At 44.0% G+C, this 24,515-nt stretch overlaps 1 protein-coding gene across 3 annotated transcripts in view; it reads left to right on the top strand.

Moving 5' to 3' along the window:
- LOC137527425 (V-type proton ATPase subunit S1-like protein) overlaps window positions 1-737 on the top strand; it is an 89,100-nt gene extending 88,363 nt beyond the window's left edge. For all 3 annotated transcript variants that reach the window (XM_068247940.1, XM_068247941.1, XM_068247939.1), the window contains one exon: window positions 151-737. In XM_068247940.1, coding sequence (XP_068104041.1) covers window positions 151-477 — 327 coding nt within the window. In that variant the 3' untranslated portion in view covers window positions 478-737. The remainder of the gene's footprint in view (window positions 1-150) is intronic.
- The last annotated feature ends 23,778 nt before the right edge of the window (window positions 738-24,515 follow it).

Here is a 24,515-nt window from a genome sequence, read left to right as displayed (position 1 = left end):
GTGATATGTAACAATAAAGTTATTGGCGAATGAGTGGGAGAAGCGTGATGTGAAAATTGCTCTGGTTTTTAAGGGGGAAAACCTGTGGTTCGGAAGTGGTTAAATTTGGAAATCTGTAAATGTAAACATTGATGCTTATATTTATTGCAGATACAAGGTTTTAACATCGAAGAAGGAATTTTTTCCTATGCAACAGACTGCACTACTTACTTCTCCCCAGCTATTCTTATGGGCCTTGTCATGTCGCTGATTCTACTACTAGTCTTGGCCTACGCTCTGCACATGCTGATCCATCTAAAGTCCATGGACCGACACTACCAGAGGAAATGCTCTGCCACCTACTTCCCTAAAACAAAAGACAATTATCTGGAAGACGAGATGGAGCCCCTCAGAGGCTGTGGAAAGGAGTTCTATGAGCTTAGACAGCCGGAGTTCTGTAGACTAAGCATTCAGCACTGCGCATCTGTTTCTCATTAACTCCATAATTGACCATTGTTTCTCTTTGTGTATTTCTGTTATTTTGATTTCGCATTAAACACAGTTTCCAAGAAATGACTCCCCCCGATAAGACGTTATAAAATAAACTCTTGTGCAACTCCAGAGAGCCGCGACCCCGCAGCACTCTTGTGAAATCGCAGAGCCTTCTGTCATCGAAACATGTTGGATAATTGTTGGCCGATATGTGTAGTGGATGTGTTAGGCTGTGGTTCAGGAACAGTAAAGGAAATCACGTTTGACGCAGACCTCATGTTTTTTGTTTAAGTGCAAATCATGCATTTGCAGTCTAATAATTTCACAACAAATCTGCAGATACCGCTCAATACTGGGTAAGTTGCTTCTTGAATCAGCTGCAGGCTCTCCCTTGACAAAATCTCCATCTTATTTATTGTTTTATGAGTTTCCAGAGGAAACAACAAATGGCAGAAGGAAAGGATGTGTCATTTATTTTATTGAATTAAGCATCTTGGAAATGTTTTCAGATGCCGCTTAGCTGTGAGTATATAAAAAAATACCAAATATGTATATAGGGAAACTGTTTCATTTATTTTGCAGGGTAAAGATGGATGAGGCAAGACTGTTGTACTTCTGACTCAGCTTTCTCCTCCGATCTCCCAGTCCACCAATCGTGCTCCAAGTACCGCTGATTACATTTGGTTGCATTCATTAAACTGCAGTAAGCAAAATAACGTGTGTAAAGTCTTACTGCATGATAAGAAGATCAGAATGCAATACATTACATGCAATGCGTTACCTTCTACTCATCATACGTAAGACATTACTCTATACCTGCTGATGACCCAGCGTTGCGCAGGTATGTATTTGGCTGGTGTTGGCTCTGCCAACTTTTTCTAGCCCTAACACACACACACTCAATGACCAAGTTTGTGGTGTTTGGGGTCTTTAGTATCAATAATTTGCATTTTCCCATTGAAATTAAACAAATATGATTGGCTGTTTGTGGCTCCACCCCCTTTTCTGAATCTAAACCCCAGTCACCCAATGACCAACTGTACCAGGTTTGAGGCCTCTGCCATTAACAGTGCAAGCATGGCAGTAATTAAATATTCCCCATGAAAATCAATAGGTGAATTTTGAGTGGCTTTTGTAGGCTCCACCCACTTTTCTCCACCCACAGTCTCTGCTCACTTTTTTTTTAACTTTGGCACACAATCACTCAATGACCAAGTTTGTAAGTTTTCAGGTTCCTGGCATCAAAATTGTGTGAATGGAAGCATTTTATCCAGCAAATAAATCTAATTGGCTGTTTGTGGCTCTGTCATTTTCCAGAATTTCAACCCCAGTCACTCAATGACAGACTGTACCAGATTTAAGGCCTCTGCCATTAACAGCGTAAGAATGGTAGCAATGTAAATATTCCCCTTGAAATTCTTAAGGTGAATTTTGATTGGCGCCACCCATTTTCCTAAATCTTAAGTTTGAAAACCCTGCCATTAACCGTATAAGAATGGCTGCAGTTTATATTTTTCCATGTAAAAAATTAGTTGTTGGCTCCGCCCACGTTTTCTAACCTTGACATACAGTCACTCAATAATGACCAAGTTTTTGAGCTTTGGGGTCCTTGGTATGAATAATTTGTGTATTCCCATAGAAATTAAACAAATCAGATTGGCTGTTTGTGGCTCTGCCCTCTTTCCAGAATTTGAACGCCAGACACCCAATGGCCGACTGTACCAGGTTTGAGGCATCTGCTATTAACAGTGTAAAAATGGCAGCAATTTAAATATTCCCCTTGAAAATCAACAGGGGGATTTTGATTGGCTATTGTAGGTTCCACCCACTTCCCTTAATATTACTCTCTGTCACCCAGTGACCAACTGGGCAAAGTTTGAGAACCCTGCCATTAACAATGTAAGAATAGCTGCAATATATATTTTCCCAGTGAAATTAGTTTTTGGCTCCACCCACTTTTTGTAACCTTGACACACAGTCACTCAATAACCAGGTTTGTGAACTTTCGGGTTCCTGGCATCAAAAATGTGTGAATGGAAGCAGTTTATCCACCAAATAAATCTTATTGGCTATTTGTGGCTCCGCCTCTTTAGTGAATTTAAACCCCAGTCACCCAATGACCGACTGTAGCAAGTTTGAACCCTCTGCAATTAACAGTATAACAGTGGCAACAGTTTATATTCCACTTGAAAAATATAATCCACTTGAAAATCAATAGGTGAATTTTGATTGGCTGTTGTAGGCTCCACCCACGTTCCTGAATCTTAATCTCATTCACCCAGTGACCAAGTGTGCCAAGTTTGAAAACCCTGTGATTCACAGTCTAAGAATGACTGCAGTTTACATTTTCCCATTGAAAATGAATGGCTAAAATTTGATTGGCTGTTTAATGCCAAGCCCACTTTTCCTGAGTTTGTAACATTGGTCACCAAGTCACCAACTGTGCCAAATGTGGGGACTCTGGCTGGATTACTGTGAGAATGGCAGCCTTTTACATTTTTTCCATTGACATGAATGGGTAAAATCTGATTGGCTGTTTGTAGCGCCGCCCAAGTGTGCAGGGGGGATGCGAGACCCCCAGAACATATCATCCCAGATAGTAAGGGATCTGTATACCAAGTTTCGTTGAAATCGCTCACGGTGTTTTCGAGTGATCACGGCACATACATACACACATACATACACACACATTCATACACACACACATTCATACACACATGCAGGTACGTTGCTAGGATCCTAAGAGATCCAGGGCACTTTTGGCCACTCCAGCAAGAGAATGGGTGTGGCCATGCACCAGAATGTGGGTGTGGTCATGGGTGGAGACAAATTTACATGAACATAACCAGGGCCGGATTTAGAGCTGTGGAGCCTATAGGCACAGAAAATCTGGTGCCCTAAACTCCGCCCCTCAGCACAGGCCACACCCCAAGTCACACCCCCTTGTTACAAAATAAAACTTCGCAAGGCATTGAAATAGCGGCAGAGTGGAAATTTGGGCAACCACGGTGCCCGATAAAAAGCAGCCTAGCCAGTACACGGTATTTATTGGGTGATCAAATTACTCCTCAATGCCGCTATTTCAATGGGCCTAGGCAGCACCCGAAAATTTACGTTTTTATTTTCTATTTCTGTGGCCATTGATGGCGGGGGTGCGGTTAAGGTTAGGTGTCAGGTACGGTGTTTGTGTGGGGGGGACTGGGCAGTTAGGCATCAGGTAGGGTGTTTGTGCGAGGAGGGAGGGGCTTAGGGTATGGTGTTTGTGTGGAATGGGTGGTTAGAGTTAGGTGTCAGTAAGGTGTCTGTGCAGTGTGGGATGGTTAGGCGTCAGGGGGGAGGATTCTGTGTAAGAGTAAAGGGAGGTTGAGCTATAGTAAAATATCGGTATTTAATACCGATATTTTATGACCCTTCTTTACACTTTAATAGTAAAATATTGGTAAATTTACCAATATTCCACTATCAGCTTGCCAGGGCATCCACATTTTTAGGTGCCCTTTGATTACATACACCACCCACACATACACACACAAAACGATCACACAAACTCATTAACACACAGAGATCACACAAACTCATTAACACACAGAGATCACACAAACTCACTAACACACAGAGATCACACAAACTCACTAACACACAGAGATCACACAAACTCACTAACACACAGAGATCACACAAACTCACTAACACACAGAGATCACACAAACTCACTAACACACAGAGATCACACACACACACACACACACACACACACACACACGCACACACACACGCACAGAGAGATCACACACACTCGCTAACACACAGAGATCACACACACTCGCTAACACACAGAGATCACACACACTCGCTAACACACAGAGATCACACACACTCGCTAACACACAGAGATCACACACACTCGCTAACACACAGAGATCACACACACTCGCTAACACACAGAGATCACACACACTCGCTAACGCACAGAAATCACACACACTCACTAACGCACAGAAATCACACACACTCACTAACGCACAGAAATCACACACACTCACTAACGCACAGAAATCACACACACTCACTAACGCACAGAAATCACACACACTCACTAACGCACAGAAATCACACACACTCAAACACGCTAACGCACAGAGATCACACACACACACAAAGATCACACACACTCACTAACGCACAGAGATCACACATGCTCACTAACGCACAGAAATCACACACACACAAACACACTAACGCACAGAGATCACACACACACAAAGATCACACACACTCACTAACGCACAGAGATCACACATGCTCACTAACGCACAGAGATCACACAATAGCACACACAGATCACACACACTCACACAGAGAGAACACACACTCACTCACACTAACACACACACACACACACACACACACACACTAAAATGTACAGACACACACACAGATCACACACACTGAAAACATACTCCCCCCACCCATTTCTTATGCGCACGCACACATAAAACAAAACCCTCACTCCTCCATTCAATAAGCTAGCTAACAGGAAGGGAAAGTACCGTCCAAAAGTCAGCCAGGTGCCTCTCTTTATCAGGCTGGAGCCGAGCAGCAGGAATCCATCTGGGGAGAGGACAGCAGCAGCTATGCTTTACACTACACTGCAAATGTATGTGTGCCCCCAGCATGAACCCTTCTCCCTCGTGTCGTGTCACAGATCATAGGGGAGAGATTAGATACAGCATGCCCATCAAGTCCCCAATAGTACATACACAAGGGGAAGGAGCTGTAGCCTATACAAGAAGCCACAAGAAGCCAGGGCCTTAACGGCTGTTTCGTCTGCCCCCCTCCCTGCCTGTCACAGTATCACTCGAGTACACATGCTGGCTGCTAAACAGGACAGGAGAGGAGGACAGGTCGGAGATTTTTGCCTACCTCCATTAGAGTTGTCACTATCTCTACCCCTCGTTCAGGGCTCTGGCAGGCTAGTTTCACAGGAGGTAAGCGATGCCCGCTCAGCCCTGGCCACCCACATACTTTCTCCAGTCCCAGCAGATAGCGGCAGCAGAGGCTGACAATCGTGCTGCCCGCTCCCCCCGATTGCCTATGCACGCAGCTGCTGCTCACTAGCAAGTTGCAGCACTGCGTGCAGGCATGAGTACAGCGGAGGGTGGGAAGAGCGGGACAAGCTGTGAGTTGTTGACTAGCCGCCCTCAGCCTGGCTGTCACTGTAGTTGCGGGCGGCCGCCGGATTATGACGCAAGTGGGCGGGGCAAGTGGGGCTGACACGGGAACGCATTTTTAGGTCTTTAATTATAAAGGAGACAATTTAAACCCCGCCCTTGCCCAATCAGGCGCCTGTAGGCACGTGCCTACAGTGCCTTATGGTAAATCCGGCCCTGAACATAACAGTGGTCAAGTTAGGCCTGCCCAGCAAAATGTTGAATGAAGCCTCCTCTCCATTAATACAAAAAAAATATGCAGCATATCACATAAATAGGTTGTGTCACTTAAAGTGGACCCAAATTAAAAATGCAAGATTTCAGAAATAAAATCTATTTTTTAAATTATAATAATAAATAGCAGCCTTTTTTCAGCTGCATGATGACAAATATAACATATTTTACACTTATTGGAAGAACCCCTCCCTTCCTTTCATATTGCCGTGACAGAATCCGGCAGAATTGTGGAGTAAAAGGTGTCCAGCAAAGGAGGAATTGCTAATGGCTGCCACCTGTATAACATTAGTTATGAAAAGAGAAGGGTGAAAAGCATGCACTAAAATGCTCATAGGCTTGAAGGAGTGTTTATTTATCTTTGTGTCAGAGTGGTGCAACCAAATATTTTGAATTAAAAAAAATTTTGGTTTGGATCCGCTTTAAACGTAACTAGACAGAGTTACCTGGCTTCAGTGCTGGCTGGTCTGGCTTTCATCTGGGCGGGCTGGCCTGCTGTAGGGTTATCTGGCAGTCCACCCATAGCATTCTCTAACCTTCTAGTGGACCCCATGCTCCCAGGAGCCTCCAACTGAGGCACCCCAACTCCCAGCATGCAACCAAAGAAGAACCACAACTCACAGCATGCCCCCATAAATGCATCACAGCACCACGCATGGCACCACAGCACCCAGTATGCCTACATAGAGGCACTGCAGCACCCAGCATACCCCTGATTGATGCATCACAGCTCCTAGGATGCCCGCCATGAAGGCACCACAGCTGACTCTGCCAGGGGGACATTCTGGGCACCCCAGAATAGATCTGGGGGCACGTGCCACTGATCTTTGGGGCTAGCAACGCCCCTGCACAAATACATCCAATTTTATATGTATAGATTAGCTCCTCCCTCTCCTAGTGGTTGCTTTAGGCATGCTACACTGCGATTGCGATTCAGCAAGTCCTAATTTTTTTCCGTGATTGCAATCGTGATTTTGCTATGCTATGCTTAGCAAAATCGCGGTAAAAATCACTCTGCGCTTTGGTAAAAATCAAATCGCGGTAGTGGAAAATACCTACCGTGATTCCTATGTTATTTCGCAAGCTGTAGCGATTTAACAATCAATAGCGATTTGCGATTTTGCCATTCAGCATCGCAAGTGCTCACAGTGGAAAAGGGCCCTCATTAAGTGCTTTCACTATGTAATCCTATCACAGTTTTTACACTAGCATTTTTTTCTTCAAATCGCAAATGGATTGCAAATAGCATTTTTACAGTGACTGAGACCGCTGGAAAAACACAGCAGCAGGAGAGAACTCACCATCCAGACAGGAACCCAGGAGACGCACACAATCATCCGACTTCTCCTTGCGCGCCTGGACTGCAATAGCTTTCAGAACGCCAGTGTCATCATGTAAACCACCACTGGGGTGGTCACATGATGACTGATGTCAAGCAGGCATGTAAATCCAGGACGCCCAAAAGGAGTCAGATATAGCGTAGTATGGATACAGAGCCACCAAAAGGATAAAAGTATCTAAAAAGTTTAACACATGAGGAGGCAGTGGTGGACTTACCTCCTCCAAGCAGACGCAAAAATTGCCAATGTGTTTTCAAATAGAACAAGTTTATTTACATACTCCATGGGACAATGCAACACGTTTCACAGGTTTAATCCCGCTTCATCAGGCAATAAAAATGGAGTTTTGCATTGTCCTCTGGAGTATGTAAATAAACTTGTTCTATCTGACAAACACATTAGGCTTGATTCACAAATGCTGGGTACACACGCTATGCTTTTCCGTGCGATAGATGCATCCGATTGATAAAATCCCTCATGTCCGATATTACTTCCAATCGATTCTGCTCTTGATTTCTCATAGAAGTGAATGGAAAAAGATAAGAAAAAACAGCGAAGATAAGAGAATCGAGCGCAGAATCGAGTGCAGAATCGAGTGGAAGAAACGATCAGGTCGGAAAATCGCACCATGTGTACCCAGCATTAGACAAATAACATGCCTTATCAGAGATAACACGCCTTATCAAAGTTAACATGCCTTATCAGAGTAGCATAGCGAGCGCTACAAACTTATGCCTGCTAATTGGCAATGACGAGAGCTCCACTCGTCCTGCCCTGAGCCCCTGTGGGTTCATAGCGCTCAATATGCTACACTGATAAGGTGTGTTATCTGTGTCCAATAAACGTTTATTCATCCAAATAAAGTAGTTAGAGCAGGGATGCCCACACTTTTTCAGCTCTCGAGCTACTTTGCAAACTATCCGGTCACCGTGGTCTACTGCACTACAGCGACCGCCAACCCCCCCCCCCCCCCCCAATAAAAAAACACCGAAAAACATATAGTAATTAGGCAGAGTCCCCTTTAAATATTTAAATATTCATATGTATATCAGAGTCCCCCCTAAATCCACACATATATTTAAGAAGTATCCCCCTTAATAAAAATAATTGAGCTAGCTACCTCTCAAATCAATCGAAAATAAACATAGTTAGTCATAGTTTCCCCATCCCAACATAGATGCAATCACTCCCCCCCCCCCCCCAGTCACCTTTCTCAAACAGAGCAGAGTCCCCCCTATAAAGTAATTACACCCTTCACATAGTGCAGCGTCCCCCCAAATCCATTGTTTCCGCCCATTATAAAAATAAACAGATACACACCTGCAGCCTGTGTGTCTCCCCTCGTCACCTTCTGTGCGGCTCTTTTGCTGTGTGGCTGCTTTCACACAGCGACTCGCCAGCAGCTCTTCTTCCTCCCTAAACCACGTGAACTAGCCTGGAAGGGGAAGGACGGCTATCGCCACAGGAAGTGCTGGAGGGAGAGACGCTGTCTCTCATTCAGTTGCGTCTCTCCCCTTTCAGCCACGCCACTCCCCTTGCCACTCCTCTCCCCTCCCCTGGCTTTTCCGATTGGGCGTGTTCTGCTCTGCATTGGGCAGCAGAGCAGCACAATATAACAGAACGCGGCGGCCGTGATCAAGAGCAGCGAGCCGGCAGTAAAATATGACAGGCCGCTGCCACACCGCCGCGATCTACCAAACAATTGTTCACGCTCTACCGGTAGATCACGATCAACGTATTGGGCACCTCTGAGTTAGAGCCTTATAAAATTTTAAAAAGTGACAGCAGATAGGAGAAAGGCTTCATTTAAGAAAGAGCAGGAATGCTGGGGGTTAACACAGTTCCCCTCTTCCTGGTCGAATGCTAGCAAATGTTTCCTTACTTGTAGCTTTCAAACTACATCACAGAGGCAGCTAATTCAGCCCTAGTCCCTTATCAGGTCCTGGAGAAACATAGTCCCCCCTGCTCTGTGACGATGCCATCAATTTAGTTTCTGCTTGACAGAAATCGTAATGCCCAAGCTTCTGGGAGAATGGTGTCTGCATTTTTGACACCTTCACCCAGAGCAGCCAAAGGGACAGATCTTATCAACTTTCCCTGGAAGTAGCTGACCTACTGTGACCCATGAATCCCCAATATCCATATTTTCTTAACATTTTCTTCATAATTCATTGCATAGCAAATCTCTATGCCCATCAAATCGGCACAGGTTGTGGGATTCCGCAGGACGCTGGTTCTGAGAGGTTTCCTGACCAATCGGACTCCCAGACCTGAATTAAGACCGGTTTAAAGTAACCCTCTAATACCCCAGGGGTCTGACCCCTCAAGTTTGATATCATTGTTTTTGAAAAATTCTGAACAACCCGAAACTGTTATTAGATTTAACATAACCTGTACAGTTTTGGAGATAGAATACATATCATGATTCAGATATATTTTGGTCTCCATGAGAAGGGGCTGGCTCCTCTCAGGTTCCAAAGAGGTGTGTGATCCCCGCCCTAACTCCTCCTTGCTGAAGTGAGGGGTATAACTTAAATGGGCCTAGGTTGTCCGAAGTACTTCATCTTGAATCTTTGTCTAATAACATCCGACAGCCAGCTGGACACTGTCAAAAATCCCTTGGGTTATTTCTCACAAAGGCATGGCAATCGCCATCTTGGACTTTCCGCCAAAGACTTGCAATTGCCGTATGGACTACCAATAATGGTATTTGAACTGTACATTAAGACATTCTGTTTCTCTTTCATCTCTACTCTCTTTCTATCAAACCAATCTGTTCTGCCGGACAGGTATATTTATCTGTGGGTTAAATTAGACTGTGTGTATGTAGTTTTAGAATAAAACTAACAATTTTATCGTTCAGTCTTGTGCCTGTTCTGGTCATCTGATTGCTGCTACAATGAACTTGCCCTCTGAGGAGTCATACTACCGCATTGTTTTATTATGTGCTTATAAATTGTCGTTTTGCTAGTTAGGTTGTAAATAACCGTTTTCTTCCTTCTAGGACTAGCTCCTCCCTGAACACGAAAGAGTGGTGGCAGTGAATTTAACCGATTTCCAGCGCAAAATTTATATTTTTAATTAACGATTGTACATACAATTGTGATTGTACATGTATGGGCACCTCCAACCAATCTTAAGCATTTACTACGCACACAGTGAATCTGTCTCCAGAAGTCTCTAGTGCATGAGACCTGCATGGGAACAGTGGCCTAGTAATACAGGATTGGTGAGTGATTGTCACATTACATATTGTCGGCAGTTGTGCGACCAATCTTTATTGTCAGTCTGCTCACCGTACTTCCTGTTAATGCTAATGGGAGCAGATTAGATGGGGTTGGCACGCTCTGTCACATTAACTACCTTCTTCTGACGATCCAGCAACCGGTCTTTTAACGTCTTGTAGACGTGATTGTGGGGCTGTATTGTCACATCTCTAATAAGGCGTGTTATTTGTCTTAGGGAATCAAACCCATTGGCAATTGTTGTGTCTGCTTGGAGGAGGTAAGTCCACTACTGCCTCCTCATGTTTTAAACCTTTTAGATACTTTTATCCTTTTCCATACTACGCTATATCAAGTCCTCCCCTGGTGGAGAGGTGTTACCCCCTTTTTTCCTCATCTATTGAGAGCGATGTCTTAATCCTGAGTGGGGTCAGGTCTAATCTCTCCACCTGCCTATACAGTGGTTGCCTTTGAGGTAACCCTGCTTTGTGAGTATAGCTTATTACTCTATCATACTTCATTTCAACTACCAGTATATACTACACTATATTTGGCTCTTGGTGTCCCTACTCTGTGTTCTGTTTTGCAAGAGAAGTCAGATGATCGCCGGTATCTCCTGGCCTGGCTGGCCTCTGTTTTTAGTTCCGCTGTGCCTCTGCATAATTTCTCCTCTCGCTCGCCCTGGTGGTTGGAGCCTGTGACCTTTTTAGTGTAGACCTCTTTACACCACCATCCTTTACCTTCCATTGAAGCCATCAGCTATGTACAGGTTAATAATTCAATACAGAACAGTGTAGTTGAAATGGGGCTGTGGTGCCTCCGGCAGCAGACATTGCCTTAGGCAGCTGCCTAGCTTGCCAGTACCTAAAAGACTTTAAAGGAGAACAGAGGTGCCAACAGGATAAAACGTACTAAAAACTTTAAAAATCTCAAAGGAGGAAGTGGTGGACTTACCTCCCAGAAGCAGACATGAAACTGTTGTTTATTCAAAACAGAAACATTTATTCATATACTCCAAATAGACAAAAGCAACGCGTTCCGCAGGTACAATCCTGCTTCTTCAGGCAATAACGATAAGGAGTACACAACAGTGTTGTCTCTAGATCACGCTCAGCGCCTCTGCGTGATCTAGAGACAACACTGTTGTGTACTCCTTATCGTTATTGCCTGAAGAAGCAGGATTGTACCTGCAAAACGCGTTGCTTTTGTCTATTTGGAGTATATGAATAAATGTTTCTGTTTTGAATAAACAACAGTTTCATGTCTGCTTCTGGGAGGTAAGTCCACCACTTCCTCCTTTGAGATTTTTAAAGTTTTTAGTACGTTTTATCCTGTTGGCACCTCTGTTCTCCTTTAAAGTACCTGTGTCCACCCCTGGTGGAGGGGTTTTTATCCCCTTTTTTCTTCCGATCTACAGATAGCGACATCTTAATCCTGAGTGAGGACAGGTCTAATCTCCTCACCTGCCTGTATAGTGGTTGCCTTATGGTGACCCAGTTTTGTGAGTATAATAATTACTTACCTTAATATACCTCATTTATTTTGCATACTACACCATATCGGGCTCTCGGTGTCCTTTTCTTTCAGTACCTAAAAGAGACTCTGATAGGGCTGGTGCACACCAAGAGCGGTTCTGAGCGTTTTCTAAAACGCTTTTGGGGGAAAACTGCTTGACTAATGTTAGTCCATGGGCTGGTGCACACCAGAATGGCTCGTTTTCCCCCCACACGCAAACTCAGGTCCTGTAGCATTTTTGAGATTTCTGAGGCGTTTCTGTCTCAATGTTAAATATAGGAAAGTGGAAAACTCTAGATCAGAGCAGTTTTCCAAGTGTTTTTGTTACATAAACTATTCAGTTACAGCTTTACAGTAACAAAATAAAAAATCTGCTACAGAAAAACGCTCCAAAAAATGCTAGGCATGTTTAGAAAACCTCTCTAAAAACATGCTTAGAATCGCTCTGAAAAACAGCTTCAAAAACCGCTAGCGGCTTTTGGTGTGCATCAGCCCGTAGAGTGGATCAAATAAGATTACTACTTGAACTGTATCCTAACATTAGCGCTCAAGATAATCTGTATCAGACCACAAATCTTGTGCTCAGCCACCAAAAGGAGATTATATTCATGTTTTTTATGCTAGGAATACTCGGGTCGTTTTTTCTGCTCGATACTTCGCTCGATCGTTTTTGCTGCTTGATTCTCCACTCGATTCTCTTATTTTTCTTATCTTTTTTCATTCACCTCTATCAGGAATCGAGCGGCAAAACGATCAAACGGGAGATCGGATATGTCGGAAATGATCTATCTAACCATCTATCTGCCGCAAAAAACGACCCGTGTATACCCAGCATCAAAGTTTTTGGCACCTTGAATGAACTTTTATGCATAATGCATTTTAAAAAATAAAATAGATACCCTTTGACTTAATGGAACAGGATTGCTTTAATTTTACAGGTTATTCTTGGTTTTACCATGTTATCACACTATTAGATTTTTTGTGGGACTACTTCTAGATTATGAGATGGAACTGTGAGTTCTCTATGGAATAAGCACAGCATAATGTGACTAATTAATTAAGACACAAGTGGGGCATCATGCTGTTATGTGTAATTAATATCTGCTGTATCCTGTTATGTGCCTTTCCAGGAATAAGCGAAAAGAACAAATCTCTCAACATGCAACTCTTTCACAGTTCCAAAGAATGACAGCTATTCTAGCAGATGAAATCCACTAGCTTCTGGGCCATTCACATAACAATGCCTCCATCCTGAAAACATTGCTTGCTCCCTTTTAGAGAATGAGTGCCCAAACTGCAACCCAACTTATTTGTCACAAAGTGCCAACACGGCAAATTATACTGAATACTGAGGTTTTAGTTTAGAAGAAACAACTCATACATTATTCCACATTGAAAAAAATCCCCCCACATATGAAATTCAGCAATTACCCCATATATGCATAGCAGCAATTACCTCCACAAATGAAAAGCACCAATTTCTCTACATTTGAAATACATCAATCACCTTACATATAAAACGCAGCAATTACCCCATGTATGCATAGCAGCATTTACTCGCAGAAATGAAATGCATAGTAGCAATTACCCCCCAAAATGAAATGCAGCTATTACAATACATTTGAAATGCAGCAATCACCTCTCATATGAAATGCAGCATGACCCCACATATTCATAGCAGGAATTATCTCCCACAATGAAATGCAGCATTTGCTCCACCTGTGAAATGCAGCAATTACCCCCACAATTGAAATTCAGCAATTATCTCACATTTTAAATGCATCAGTCACCCCCTGTATGAAGAGAATATGTATAGCAGCATATACCTCTAGAAATGAATTACTGCAGTTACAACACATTTGAAATTGTCACCATTCACCCGGTAACAATTGTGATCATAAGTGTACTGCCACTACTTCTCTCTAAGAATGATAATCTTGTCACCATTCTCCCCTTTGCACCAGAATAAATACTGCATTCTAATCCAATCCATAACAAGTGTGGTCACCATCCCCCCAATAACAAGTACTGCCACAACCCCCCTACACACACACACACACACACACACACACATGCACGCACGCACACACACGCACGCACGCACGCACGCACGCATACACACACACACACACACACACACACACACACACACACACACACACACACACACACACACACACACACACACACACACACTGCTGCCACCAAACCCCTTATAACATGTTTAGCCATCTCCCTCCATAACAAGTACTGCCACCAACCCCTCATATCAAGTGTGGCGATCACCCTCCATAACAAGTGCCGCCACCAACCCCCTCATTACAATTGCTCCAGCTCCTGAGCACAACATGGTGCATGATGATGATGTCACATGGCATGGGAGAAGGCAACAACAGGGGTGTTTGACTTGATATTAGAATAGCTGATAGACTTATTCTGCTACTTTCCATCTAGAAGGGAGTGTGCTAAAAAGACAGTAGCTACCAGAGCGGTGCCAGAGGGGAGCCTGAGATCAGAGGAAGGGATGTAAGGAGGGAAGATCCGGAAATGACAGAATTAAGTAGCGCGTTGCTTCAGATAATAAAATTATGCAGCCTGCCCCTTAAATGACATAGTGACGAAGTATGATGGCCCCCAGACAAGTTTAACTAGCATGAGCCCCAAGTAAGTTGATGACTGGCTTGCAATGATAGATGTCCATATAGAGGAAAGACTGGGTCTCTAACAGGATTTATGCAAAATTTGAGGATTTATTAAAGTACCATAACCACTAAAAAACACATTTTTAATGAAACGTTGTGTTTTTTAGTGGTTATGGTACTTGAATAAATCCGCAAGTTTTTCATAAATCCAGGTAGAGACCCAGTCTTTCTTCTATTTGGACTCTGCTCTTACATACTCTTGGAGGATCCGGGTGTGGACTGGTTGACTACCTGGTGGACTGACCTTGCAGCTTGAGCAGCAAGACCACACTGTTTGTTTGTCATGCAATGATGGATGGCCAGAGTCTCCTTGCAGTGTGAAACCTGCTCTACTTGGCCATTTATTTATAAGATCATGTGAAAATATCACCTAGGATAAAAATGAGGCGAAAAGGTGAATTGGATCGTGCCTGGGGGTCTCCGGCACAAGTCTAGCAGGTTCCCAGCTATGCTTGTCAGTTGTGGTCCACAGGTTAGTTATACAATCACTTTTAATAAGTACTGAGTTTCTGAGAAAGTGTTACTGAATCATTCATAGAAGGAAACATTCATAGAAATCCCTGCTGCAAGATCATATTGCTCACTTTCTGCTGGCGTAACTTTGTCATCAATAACTAAGGAATCAGGAGCTGTCTGTGGAAGCCGTAATCTAGCCATGGTGAGAGAAGATGGCGTTGTATTTTTAGGCAATGTTTTTGAAATTAATAGGTATGCAAGTATGTTGAAGTGTATTTGTTGACATATGCTTTATGAATGTGCTGTTCTAGTTACCATAGGGGTCAGTAAACCCTTGTTTAAAGAGCAGCTGAATGGCTGTGAGCAGGGGCGTTGCTAGCCCCAAAGATCAGTGACACGTGCCCCTTATCTGTTCTGGGGTACCCAACATGGCATTACAGCACCCAGCATGCCCCATAGAGGCATCATAGCACCCAACATGACACCATAGCACCCAGCATGGCACCACAGCACGCAGAAATGGGGGGGGGGGGGGTATGCTGGGCGCTATGGTTCCTCTATATGGGCATATTGGGTGCAGTGATGCCATGCTAGGTGCTGTGATGCCTTTATGGGGAGCTGCGGTTGTTTTATGGGGGCATGCTGGGAGTTGTGGTGTCTCAATGGGAGGTCCGTAGGAGTACTAGAAGGTCAGGGAATGATATGGGGGGACTGGCAGCAGGGCAGCTTGCCCAGCAGAAAGCCAGACCAGCCAGCACAGAAGCCTAGTTATGTTTAAAGGGATACTGTAGGGGGGTCAGGGGAAAATGAGTTGAACTTACCTGGGGCTTCTAATGGTCCCCCGCAGGCATCCTGTGCCCGCGCAGCCACTCACCGATGCTCCGGCCCCGCCTTTGGTTCACTTTTGGAATTTCAGACTTTAAAGTCTGAAAACCACTGCGCTTGCGTTGCCGTGTCCTCGCTCCTCCTGATGTCACCAGGAACGTACGGTGCAGGCACAGACCATACTGGGCCTGTGCAGTACCCTCCTGGTGACATCAGTGGCAGTGAGGACACGGCAACGCAGGCGCAGTGGTTTTCAGACTTTAAAGTCTGAAGTTCCAGAAGTGAACCAGAGGCGGGGCCGGAGCATTGGGGAGTGGCTGCGTGGGCACAGGATGTCTGTGGTGGACCATTAGAAGCTCCGGGTAACTTTAACTCATTTTCCCCCGACCCCCCTACAGTATCCCTTTAAGTGACACTGCCCACTAATGTGATATGCTGTATTTTTTTTTAATTAATGGAGAGGGGGCTTCATCCAACATTTTGCTGAGCAGACTTACTTAGACCGCTGTTAAGTTTAATTTTGGCTCCACCCATGACAACACCTACATTCTGGTGTATGGCCACACCCGTTTTTCGGCTGGAGTGCCCAAATGTGCCCCGGAACTCTTAGGATCCTAGCAACGCCCCTGGCTGTGAGTGATGTAAAAATATAGTGGGACATACCAAATCTTAAATTCAGGGGTCAATACGACTGTGTTCTTATACGTTTTACCTGCTGTACACTGCTGACATTCAACCTACATCAAAGAGGCAATATGGCGAAAAACTGTCAAATTTAAGGCACATATATTCACATACATACACTCGTCCCAGCAGACATGCACTGTAAATGTCTTCCCTTCCTATGTAGCTGTTACTTACAGTAAGTGTTATAATCAGGAACCTATCCTTTGGAGGGGGGCCTTAAACATGCCTGGAGGAGGGCTGTCAGCATTGGTCTGCCCCCCCCCCCCCCGTGCTCCTGGGCAGTGAGAGTGCTTTGGGGGGTGTCAGCGCTGTTCCTTATTTCATGGGAGGCCTACACGCAGCACTCCTCTTGAGATGCAAAGTATTTTGTATGGGCCAACTCTTGCAGGATACGGCAGTGAAGTATTTTTAGACCCTGTATATTCTGCCAAGCAGACGCAATATCAAATGACAAGACAAATAAAATTTATATTGCGCTTTTCTCCTGGCGGACTCAAAGCGCCAGAGCAGCAGCCACTAGGGAGCGCTCTATAGGCAGTAGCAATGTTAGGGAGACTTGCCTAAGGTCTCCTGCTGAATAGGTGCTGGCTTACTGAACAGGCAGAGCCGAGATTCGAACCCTGGTCTCCTGTGTCAGAGGCAGAGCCCTTAACCATTACACCATCCAGCCCTTTTAACTAGTCAATAGACAATTAGGCAGCCAGTGAGTCAGGTGACACCTGGTCAGAGCGCACACCTTTTTTTCCCTTCAGTTTGCAGTTATAATCAGATAGCTCTGAACCTCTTGCTGGCAGGTTTTGGATATGTCCATCTGAGTCCTCAATAGGGGATTCTCAAAGTATCCTTTAACATGTACCTGTAGGGAAAAAGGTGCCCCAAATGGGTACTCTCCTCAATAGAGGGAAGCCTCTGGATAATATAGAGCTTCCCCGGTCCTCCTTCATCTGCTCATTCCAGCGCTGTCTCCTCTGCAGGTACACACACAGTAACATGGACCTGTTCAGGCTTCTGCAGAGCCTCGTGTTGGTGCTATTAGGCAGGTGCAGTGGGGCCGCACTAGAGGCCCCCTCACAGTGCTCAGTTCACAGTGCTCAGTTACATTGCAGAAAGATTCTGCATGTCAACTCACTGCCCAGTACTGCGTTGTAACTGTTTAAATTATTCTAACTCGCTGCATGCAGGCTTTGTATTAAGGTCTATGTCCAGTCTCCATAGCAGTGCACAGTCATTATAACACATGCATTATGCAACTGACCACTGTCATCCTAGCCTCAGAGGTCTCAGCGCTGGAACGGCAAGATGAACGGCAAGGTGGAGGGCGACGGGGGAGGCATCTAGAGGTTCCTCCATGTTAAGCATGTAACTTTTTGATTTTAAAAACTTACAGGTTTACTTTAATTGTTTTAAATGCACTCCCTGGCAAGATCCTCCATTTTGCTTGGCATGTTTCATCGCTTTGTTAATCGTTGCTGCAGGTGTAAGCTTTGCATGCAAGGGTTTAGTAATGATTTGCATTTGATTTGGTGACATACCTTGACATTGCCCTTCCCCCCAATGTATGCTCTGTGTAGAATGAGCACAGCTATTTTGTACATTTTAATGCTTCTGGAAGCCACTTGGCCAGGCTTCAAGCTGTATCTCTCCTATCCTTATGTCACTACAGCCCATTATTTTAATGGGGTGAGAGAGAGCAGTGTAGCTCCTTGAATGACTGGTTGGATGCATCTATGTATGTGCATTCCCTCTATTTAAAGGTTAAGAACCACAGTTGCTCCTGTTCCAAATTTCAAGTTGTATGCCTGGGTTGTCTTCATGTATGCTGGTATGAGTGGGCCAGTCCTAAGGAAGGAACCTGGACAATTTTGGTGGGTTGGCTTAATTTGAGAATGCTGCAGCATTTTTAGAGAGCTAACATCCTCCATTTTGTTTGGAAGTTTTGATCGTTGTGTTTGGCGTTGCTGCAAGTGCAAGCTTTGAGTGCAATAGTTAATGATGATACGCAGGTACCACAAGGTGACTGTAAATAACTTAACTTAGTATAACCCCAACTCTTCCTTGTGTGCTCAGGAAGTCCCATAATCTATAGACTCAACCTAACAGAATAATTTACTTCTCTTACCTGGACCTCTGCCAAACCTCTCCATACTATTCACAAACCAATGAAAGCACACTAGCTTCTATGACCTCTGTGTTAGATGCTGCAAGGCCTTGTTCAGTTTATTCACTGTAGGACTGGGAGACTTCCTGAGCACACGGGAAAGGATATAGAATATATACAAAGAAGTGTGCATTCATTAGAACAGCGATATAGCAGCTGCGGTGGTTTACAAATGTTACAGATCGTGAGAGTTCTCCATTGGCTTTACTGCTAGTAAACTGCAGTGGGGCTAAAATAATATTCCTTCAGGATATTAAAAACTGTTTTGAGGTTTCTACTAACTTGATTTTATGAGAGTTTTAAAGAAGGGCGATAAATGTGTATGAGGGATTTTTTTCCAGCAGCATACATTTATTTTTAACACCCAGCCCCCAAGTTTCCTGGAACCTGAAGTTTGAATAAAGTGTCTGCTTGGACTAGCTACAGGTGTTTGCTGTTGCTGTCACTTCCTGAGTCAATGTGCCCTGCTACAGTCACTGATCCAGCCTCCCGCACCATTTCCTGCTTGTGCGCCACACTTTCCCACCCTCCTGTGTGGTGCTCAGCCAGGGCCAGACCCACCATGAAGCCACCTGAATCATGGAAACATCTAGGGGGTGCCTGCCTCTTCTCCGCTCTCCCGCACACCTTCCTGGCACACACACTACTCTCCTCATCCACCTATCCCCAAATCCTTGTCCTTATTCGACTGGTGGCCGCGACCAATCAAGTGGGGGTGCTGGCACCAGACTGGCCAATCACAACTGCCTGCTCCTCCTACTGCTAACTAGTGCCATTGTTCTCGAGAGGGGCACCACAGCACTGTCATTGGGCAAATCACTGCACTCGTTCAGTAGCATTGACATCTGATAGGTCACTGTCACTGATCGAGTGCAATGATTGTCCCAGTGACAGTACTGTGGTCCCACCCGCGAGACCATTGGCACCAGTTAGCAAAAGGATCAGCAGGCGGCTGTGTTGGGCTGGTCTGATGCCAGCACCCCTGTCTGATTGGTTGCATGCCAAAGCTTCCCCTCTGACTAGCCATGGTGATCTCTCGCCGGTGATGGGGTTTATATGGGGGGTATATACTGTATGATATGAGGTATATATGATGGAGGGTATACAGTATGTATAAATATCAGCATTTACGCATCCTCCAAAGTTTGCTTCAGGCAGCACAAAGTCTAGAACCGGCCCTGTGCTCAGCCAATTGGTAGGTGTAAGCACTGTTACATGGAGTAGGATCACATATGGCAATTCTGAAAACTCTCTGGAATTAGCATTATGATAAACTGTAGCGAGATCGAGGAGAACATTATCTTAAAGGGCACCCGAAGCGAAAATAAACTAATGAAATAAACGATTGTATCTATCTTACGTCTTCTAAAAATGACTTTTTAAATTATTCCACAGTTTTATTTTATGTTTAAATATACTTTTTAAGTTTTAGCTGTTTTATCGTTTTTTGTTCAATGACATATTCATTGAAGTATGCCAGAGCTAAACATGTATGAACTATTGACCCTTTTTTTATCTCTTTTCTGCTCTCAGGAGCCAATTTATGCTAGAAAAGTGTTTTATAGATGGAATTTGTTATCAGTGAGGGCACACCATAGTCACTTCCTGTCTGAGTTAGGACTGAGTCAGCCACTTACATACCTGATATTTAACTCTTTCAGGCAGAGAAAGAAAAAAAGGAACACAGCACAGTTATTTGTATGCTAGGCACTGTACATACACGGGATCAGTGAATAATGGCGCACAGCGCCTATGCATAAAAATGGCGCCACATTAAAAAGATACGCTTATCGCTATTTATCGTTGGTACTGCATAATAATGGCGCACAGGGAAAAAAGAAGAAAAACGGCACACACTAATGTTATTTATCAATAGTGGCACACACTAATGTTATTTATCAATAGTGGCACACACTAACGTTATTTATCAATAGCGCCCTACATAAGCCAAACTGCAGACGTTATTTAACTGCAAAACGGTAAATGGATTTAATGTAACACTGTCAAGGTTAGGGTTAGGCACCACTGGGGGGGGGGGGGTCTTAGGGTTAGGCACCACCAGGGGGGGGTCTTAGGGTTAGGCACCACCAAGGGTGTGGTTAGGGTTAGGCACCACCAGGGGGGTGATTAGGGTTGGGCACCACCAGGGGGGTCTTAGGGATAGGTACAGGGAGGGTTCTGTGTGAGAGTAGGGTTAGATTATGTATAGTTACAGTACTATATACACCACCAGGGGGGTGGTTAGGGTTAGGCACCACCAGGGGGGTAGTTAGGGTTAGGCACCACCAGGGGGGTGGTTAGGGTAAGGCACCACCAGGGAGGGGTTATGGGTTAGGGATAGGTACAGAGAGGGTTCTCTGTGTTAACGCTAAATAACAATAAGGCTTTAACGTTAAATAGCGATAAGCGGCAAACGGATTAGCGGCAACACTGTTCACAGGCGCCATTTTCAGATGGATGCACATACACATGTCTATCTCATCATGTCACATGTCACTTTGGGTATCCTTTAAATAGGAGAAAAATAAGGTGATGTTACTACACATCTCTTCCCCATCAGACATGACTGTTTTCTAATTCCCATTCCCATATGGTTTTAGTGCGAATTGCCCCCCATAATTGATAAACCTCATCAGCCACACATCCATCCTCCCTCCTATAAATGGTAACCCTCTACCTTTCCACCTTTCCTATTCCCACTGTAATTAGTATGCTTCCATCCCTCACTGTTCACCCTTCCCCTAATGTATTCAGAACTCTTTAATCCCCTTTAAGGCTTTAACTCACTAAGACATGTTTAGTAAAAAAAAAAAAAAAGGGTCATTAAACCCCTCGCCCCCCCCCCCCCCCCCCCCCAAAATGCATTTTTTTTTTAGACTTTTTTTTTCTAAATTCACTAATATTTTCACACATGCGGTAATAGTTCAGTAGTTTACAAAAAAACTGCATGGCAATTCGCGCCGGTGTTTCATTCGGTATTTGTGAGATAATTGCTGCTCAGGGAAAATGAGTGAAAAATGTGATACAGATAGCACTGTTTTTTTTTTTATTATGCTGACAAGCATAATGTGCAAGGCCAAGCTGCATAAAATTAACATAAAATTTGTATCAGCTCAAAATCATAAGTATTTTATTAAACATTTTTAATTAGTACATAATAATTGTTGTGAAATTATAGAAATATGTTTGTATTATTAACTTTCTTATGTTCCTGAATAGCTTAATTAGTTTTTACCTTTTCTATGCTCCGTTTCTCCCTTCTATAACCTTACCGAATGGCAGTTTGTTTTCTTACTGACAGCTCTAGAGTGGTGATAAATGACCGAACATCTCGTTGGTCTTAATGCTCCAATGCTCTAATCTTTGTAAATTGACATTTATTGAGGTATTTAACTCACTGGTCGGTAATTTTACCTTTTCATGCGGTAACAGTGAATTGGCTCTCCATTCGTTACCAATTACCGAAATAATCCAGTTTAAACTCCTCATGATATCATACAAAGCTCTACACAAGCTATGACCTCAATACATTTTCTCATTAATCTCCAGATACCTCCCTGGCCCTGCTCAAAACCTCTGTTCCTCCCAGGAGACCCTTTTTACCTCTAGCTTGGTCACTCCCTCTCACTCTTGCATCCAGGACTTCTCACGGGTGGTCCTGCTCCTTTGGAACTCTGAGCCTGGAAACCTTCAAATTTACTCTAAAAACACACCTTTTCAGACAAGCCTATAAGTTTGTATAGGTAGCATTGGAGATTAACTGCATCATCCCATTAACCCCTGGGTCTCCTTCCCTATTGTTTCCACCCACCTAACCTCTAGATTGTAAGCTTACAAGGGCAGCCAGGGCCCTCCTCCAATTGTTTCTTATTTTGCTGTATTTTGCCATATGAACGTGTACCAATTTTAGTGATATCTTAACCTTCCTGACGGTAAGCCCGAGCTGAGCTCGGGCTATGCCGCGCAGGAGGATTTCTCAGGCCCTGCCGGGCCGATTTGCATAATTTTTTTTTTTTGCACATGCAGCTAGCACTTTGCCGATTCGCCGCTACCCGCCGTGCCGCAACCCTCCCCCCCGAACCCATGCGCTGCCTGGCCAATCAGTGCCAGGCAGCGCTGAGAGGTGGATCGGGACTCCCTTTGACGTTGATGACATCGGTGACGTCATCCCGCCCATCGCCATGGCGACGGGGGAAGCCCTAATGGAAATCCCGTTCAGAACGGGATTTCTGGACGGGCTTGATCGCCGGAGGCGATCGAAGAGGGTGGGGGGATGCCGCTGCACAGCGGCTGTCATGTAGCTAGCGCTAGACTAGCTACATGATTTAGAAAAATTTTTTTTTTTAAAATAGTGCTGCGCTGCCCCCTGGCGGTTTTAATTGACCGCCAGGAGGGTTAATCCGCACATTAACTATGTATGTATTGTACTTGTATTGCTGGATGGGATGACTGCACAGTGTCTTGACCTTCTCATGTATCTATGCTCCCCACTATTTGTTTTGTACTATGTACAATGCTATGGAAGATGTTGGTGCTATATAAATTAAATACAAATTATAATAATTGACATTTCACAAAATGTTTGGTAAAATCAGCTGTTTTCTCCTTTATCAAATGCAGTAAGGCTCTGTGAAATGAGCCCTATGCTGTTAGATCTAGTTCACACAGATGATTTTCTAAATGCTTGCAGAAGCGCATACAGCTTATTTTCAGTTTTCCCAAGCATTTATCAAGAGGCACTAAAGATAAACAGCCTTAAAGGATTCACAAGGCGACAATAAAAAACTGGTTGTACTTACCTGGGGCTTCTTCCAGCCTCTAGAAGTCATTTGGGTACCTCACCACATCTCCAGTCTTTTCTCATCTTCCCTGGCAACCCGCTGAAGATCACCCACCCCCAGATGGGTCAACATCTTCTGCACAGGCGCAGTACAGTCCTGGTGACGTGGGTGCGTGATTATACAGAAGACACCAACCCATCCGGGGTCGGTGATCTTCAGTGGGCTGCCAGCGGAGATAGGAGAAGATTGGAGATGCAGCGAGGGACCCAAATAAGAAATATACATGTTGGATACAAAAACAGTTTCAAAATGACTTATTTAATTTTTCACATTTTTTCTTAAATTTGTAATTGCTTCCTTTTACAAATTAAATATTTGTTAGCTAATTATAGGCAGCATGGCATGTTTTTTTAGCCCAAATTGAATATATCCGAATAACATTTGCAGATTCAGTTTGTTGGTGTGTTTCTTGTACTATACAATATAACACCACAAGATGGCAGTAGTATGCCAGCCTTAGACTGTCCTTTCCATTTTAGCTGCACTGTCATTGCTAAATGAGTCTCTCACATTTTATAGCGAAAGCTAAAACTCTTTTATTACCAAGAAAAGGATTCGAGTACTGTTATGGGTAACAAGCTAGAAACTTGTTAAAAAAGAGAAGAAAGTGAAGTTGAGATAAAAATGAGACATCCGTAGAGGGCCTGGTGACAATGTTGAAGGCCAAGGAACACCATTAATTTTTTTAAATGACTATGATTATGGAGTGTGTTTATAAATGGTTGAATGTAAGGTCACCTATCCTTTTGTCCTTTTGCCCCATAACTTTCTCAAAAAGTAAATGACAAACTTTCTATTGGATACTGATTACAGCACTGTGACTTGTAGCGGTCACATTATAGCTTATTCTGT

The sequence above is a fragment of the Hyperolius riggenbachi genome, chromosome 1 (genome assembly GCF_040937935.1).
Source record: "Hyperolius riggenbachi isolate aHypRig1 chromosome 1, aHypRig1.pri, whole genome shotgun sequence".
In the NCBI taxonomy this organism is placed as follows: domain Eukaryota; kingdom Metazoa; phylum Chordata; class Amphibia; order Anura; family Hyperoliidae; genus Hyperolius; species Hyperolius riggenbachi.
Note: the sequence above shows the minus strand (reverse complement) of the source record. Positions and strands in the feature narration are given on the sequence as shown.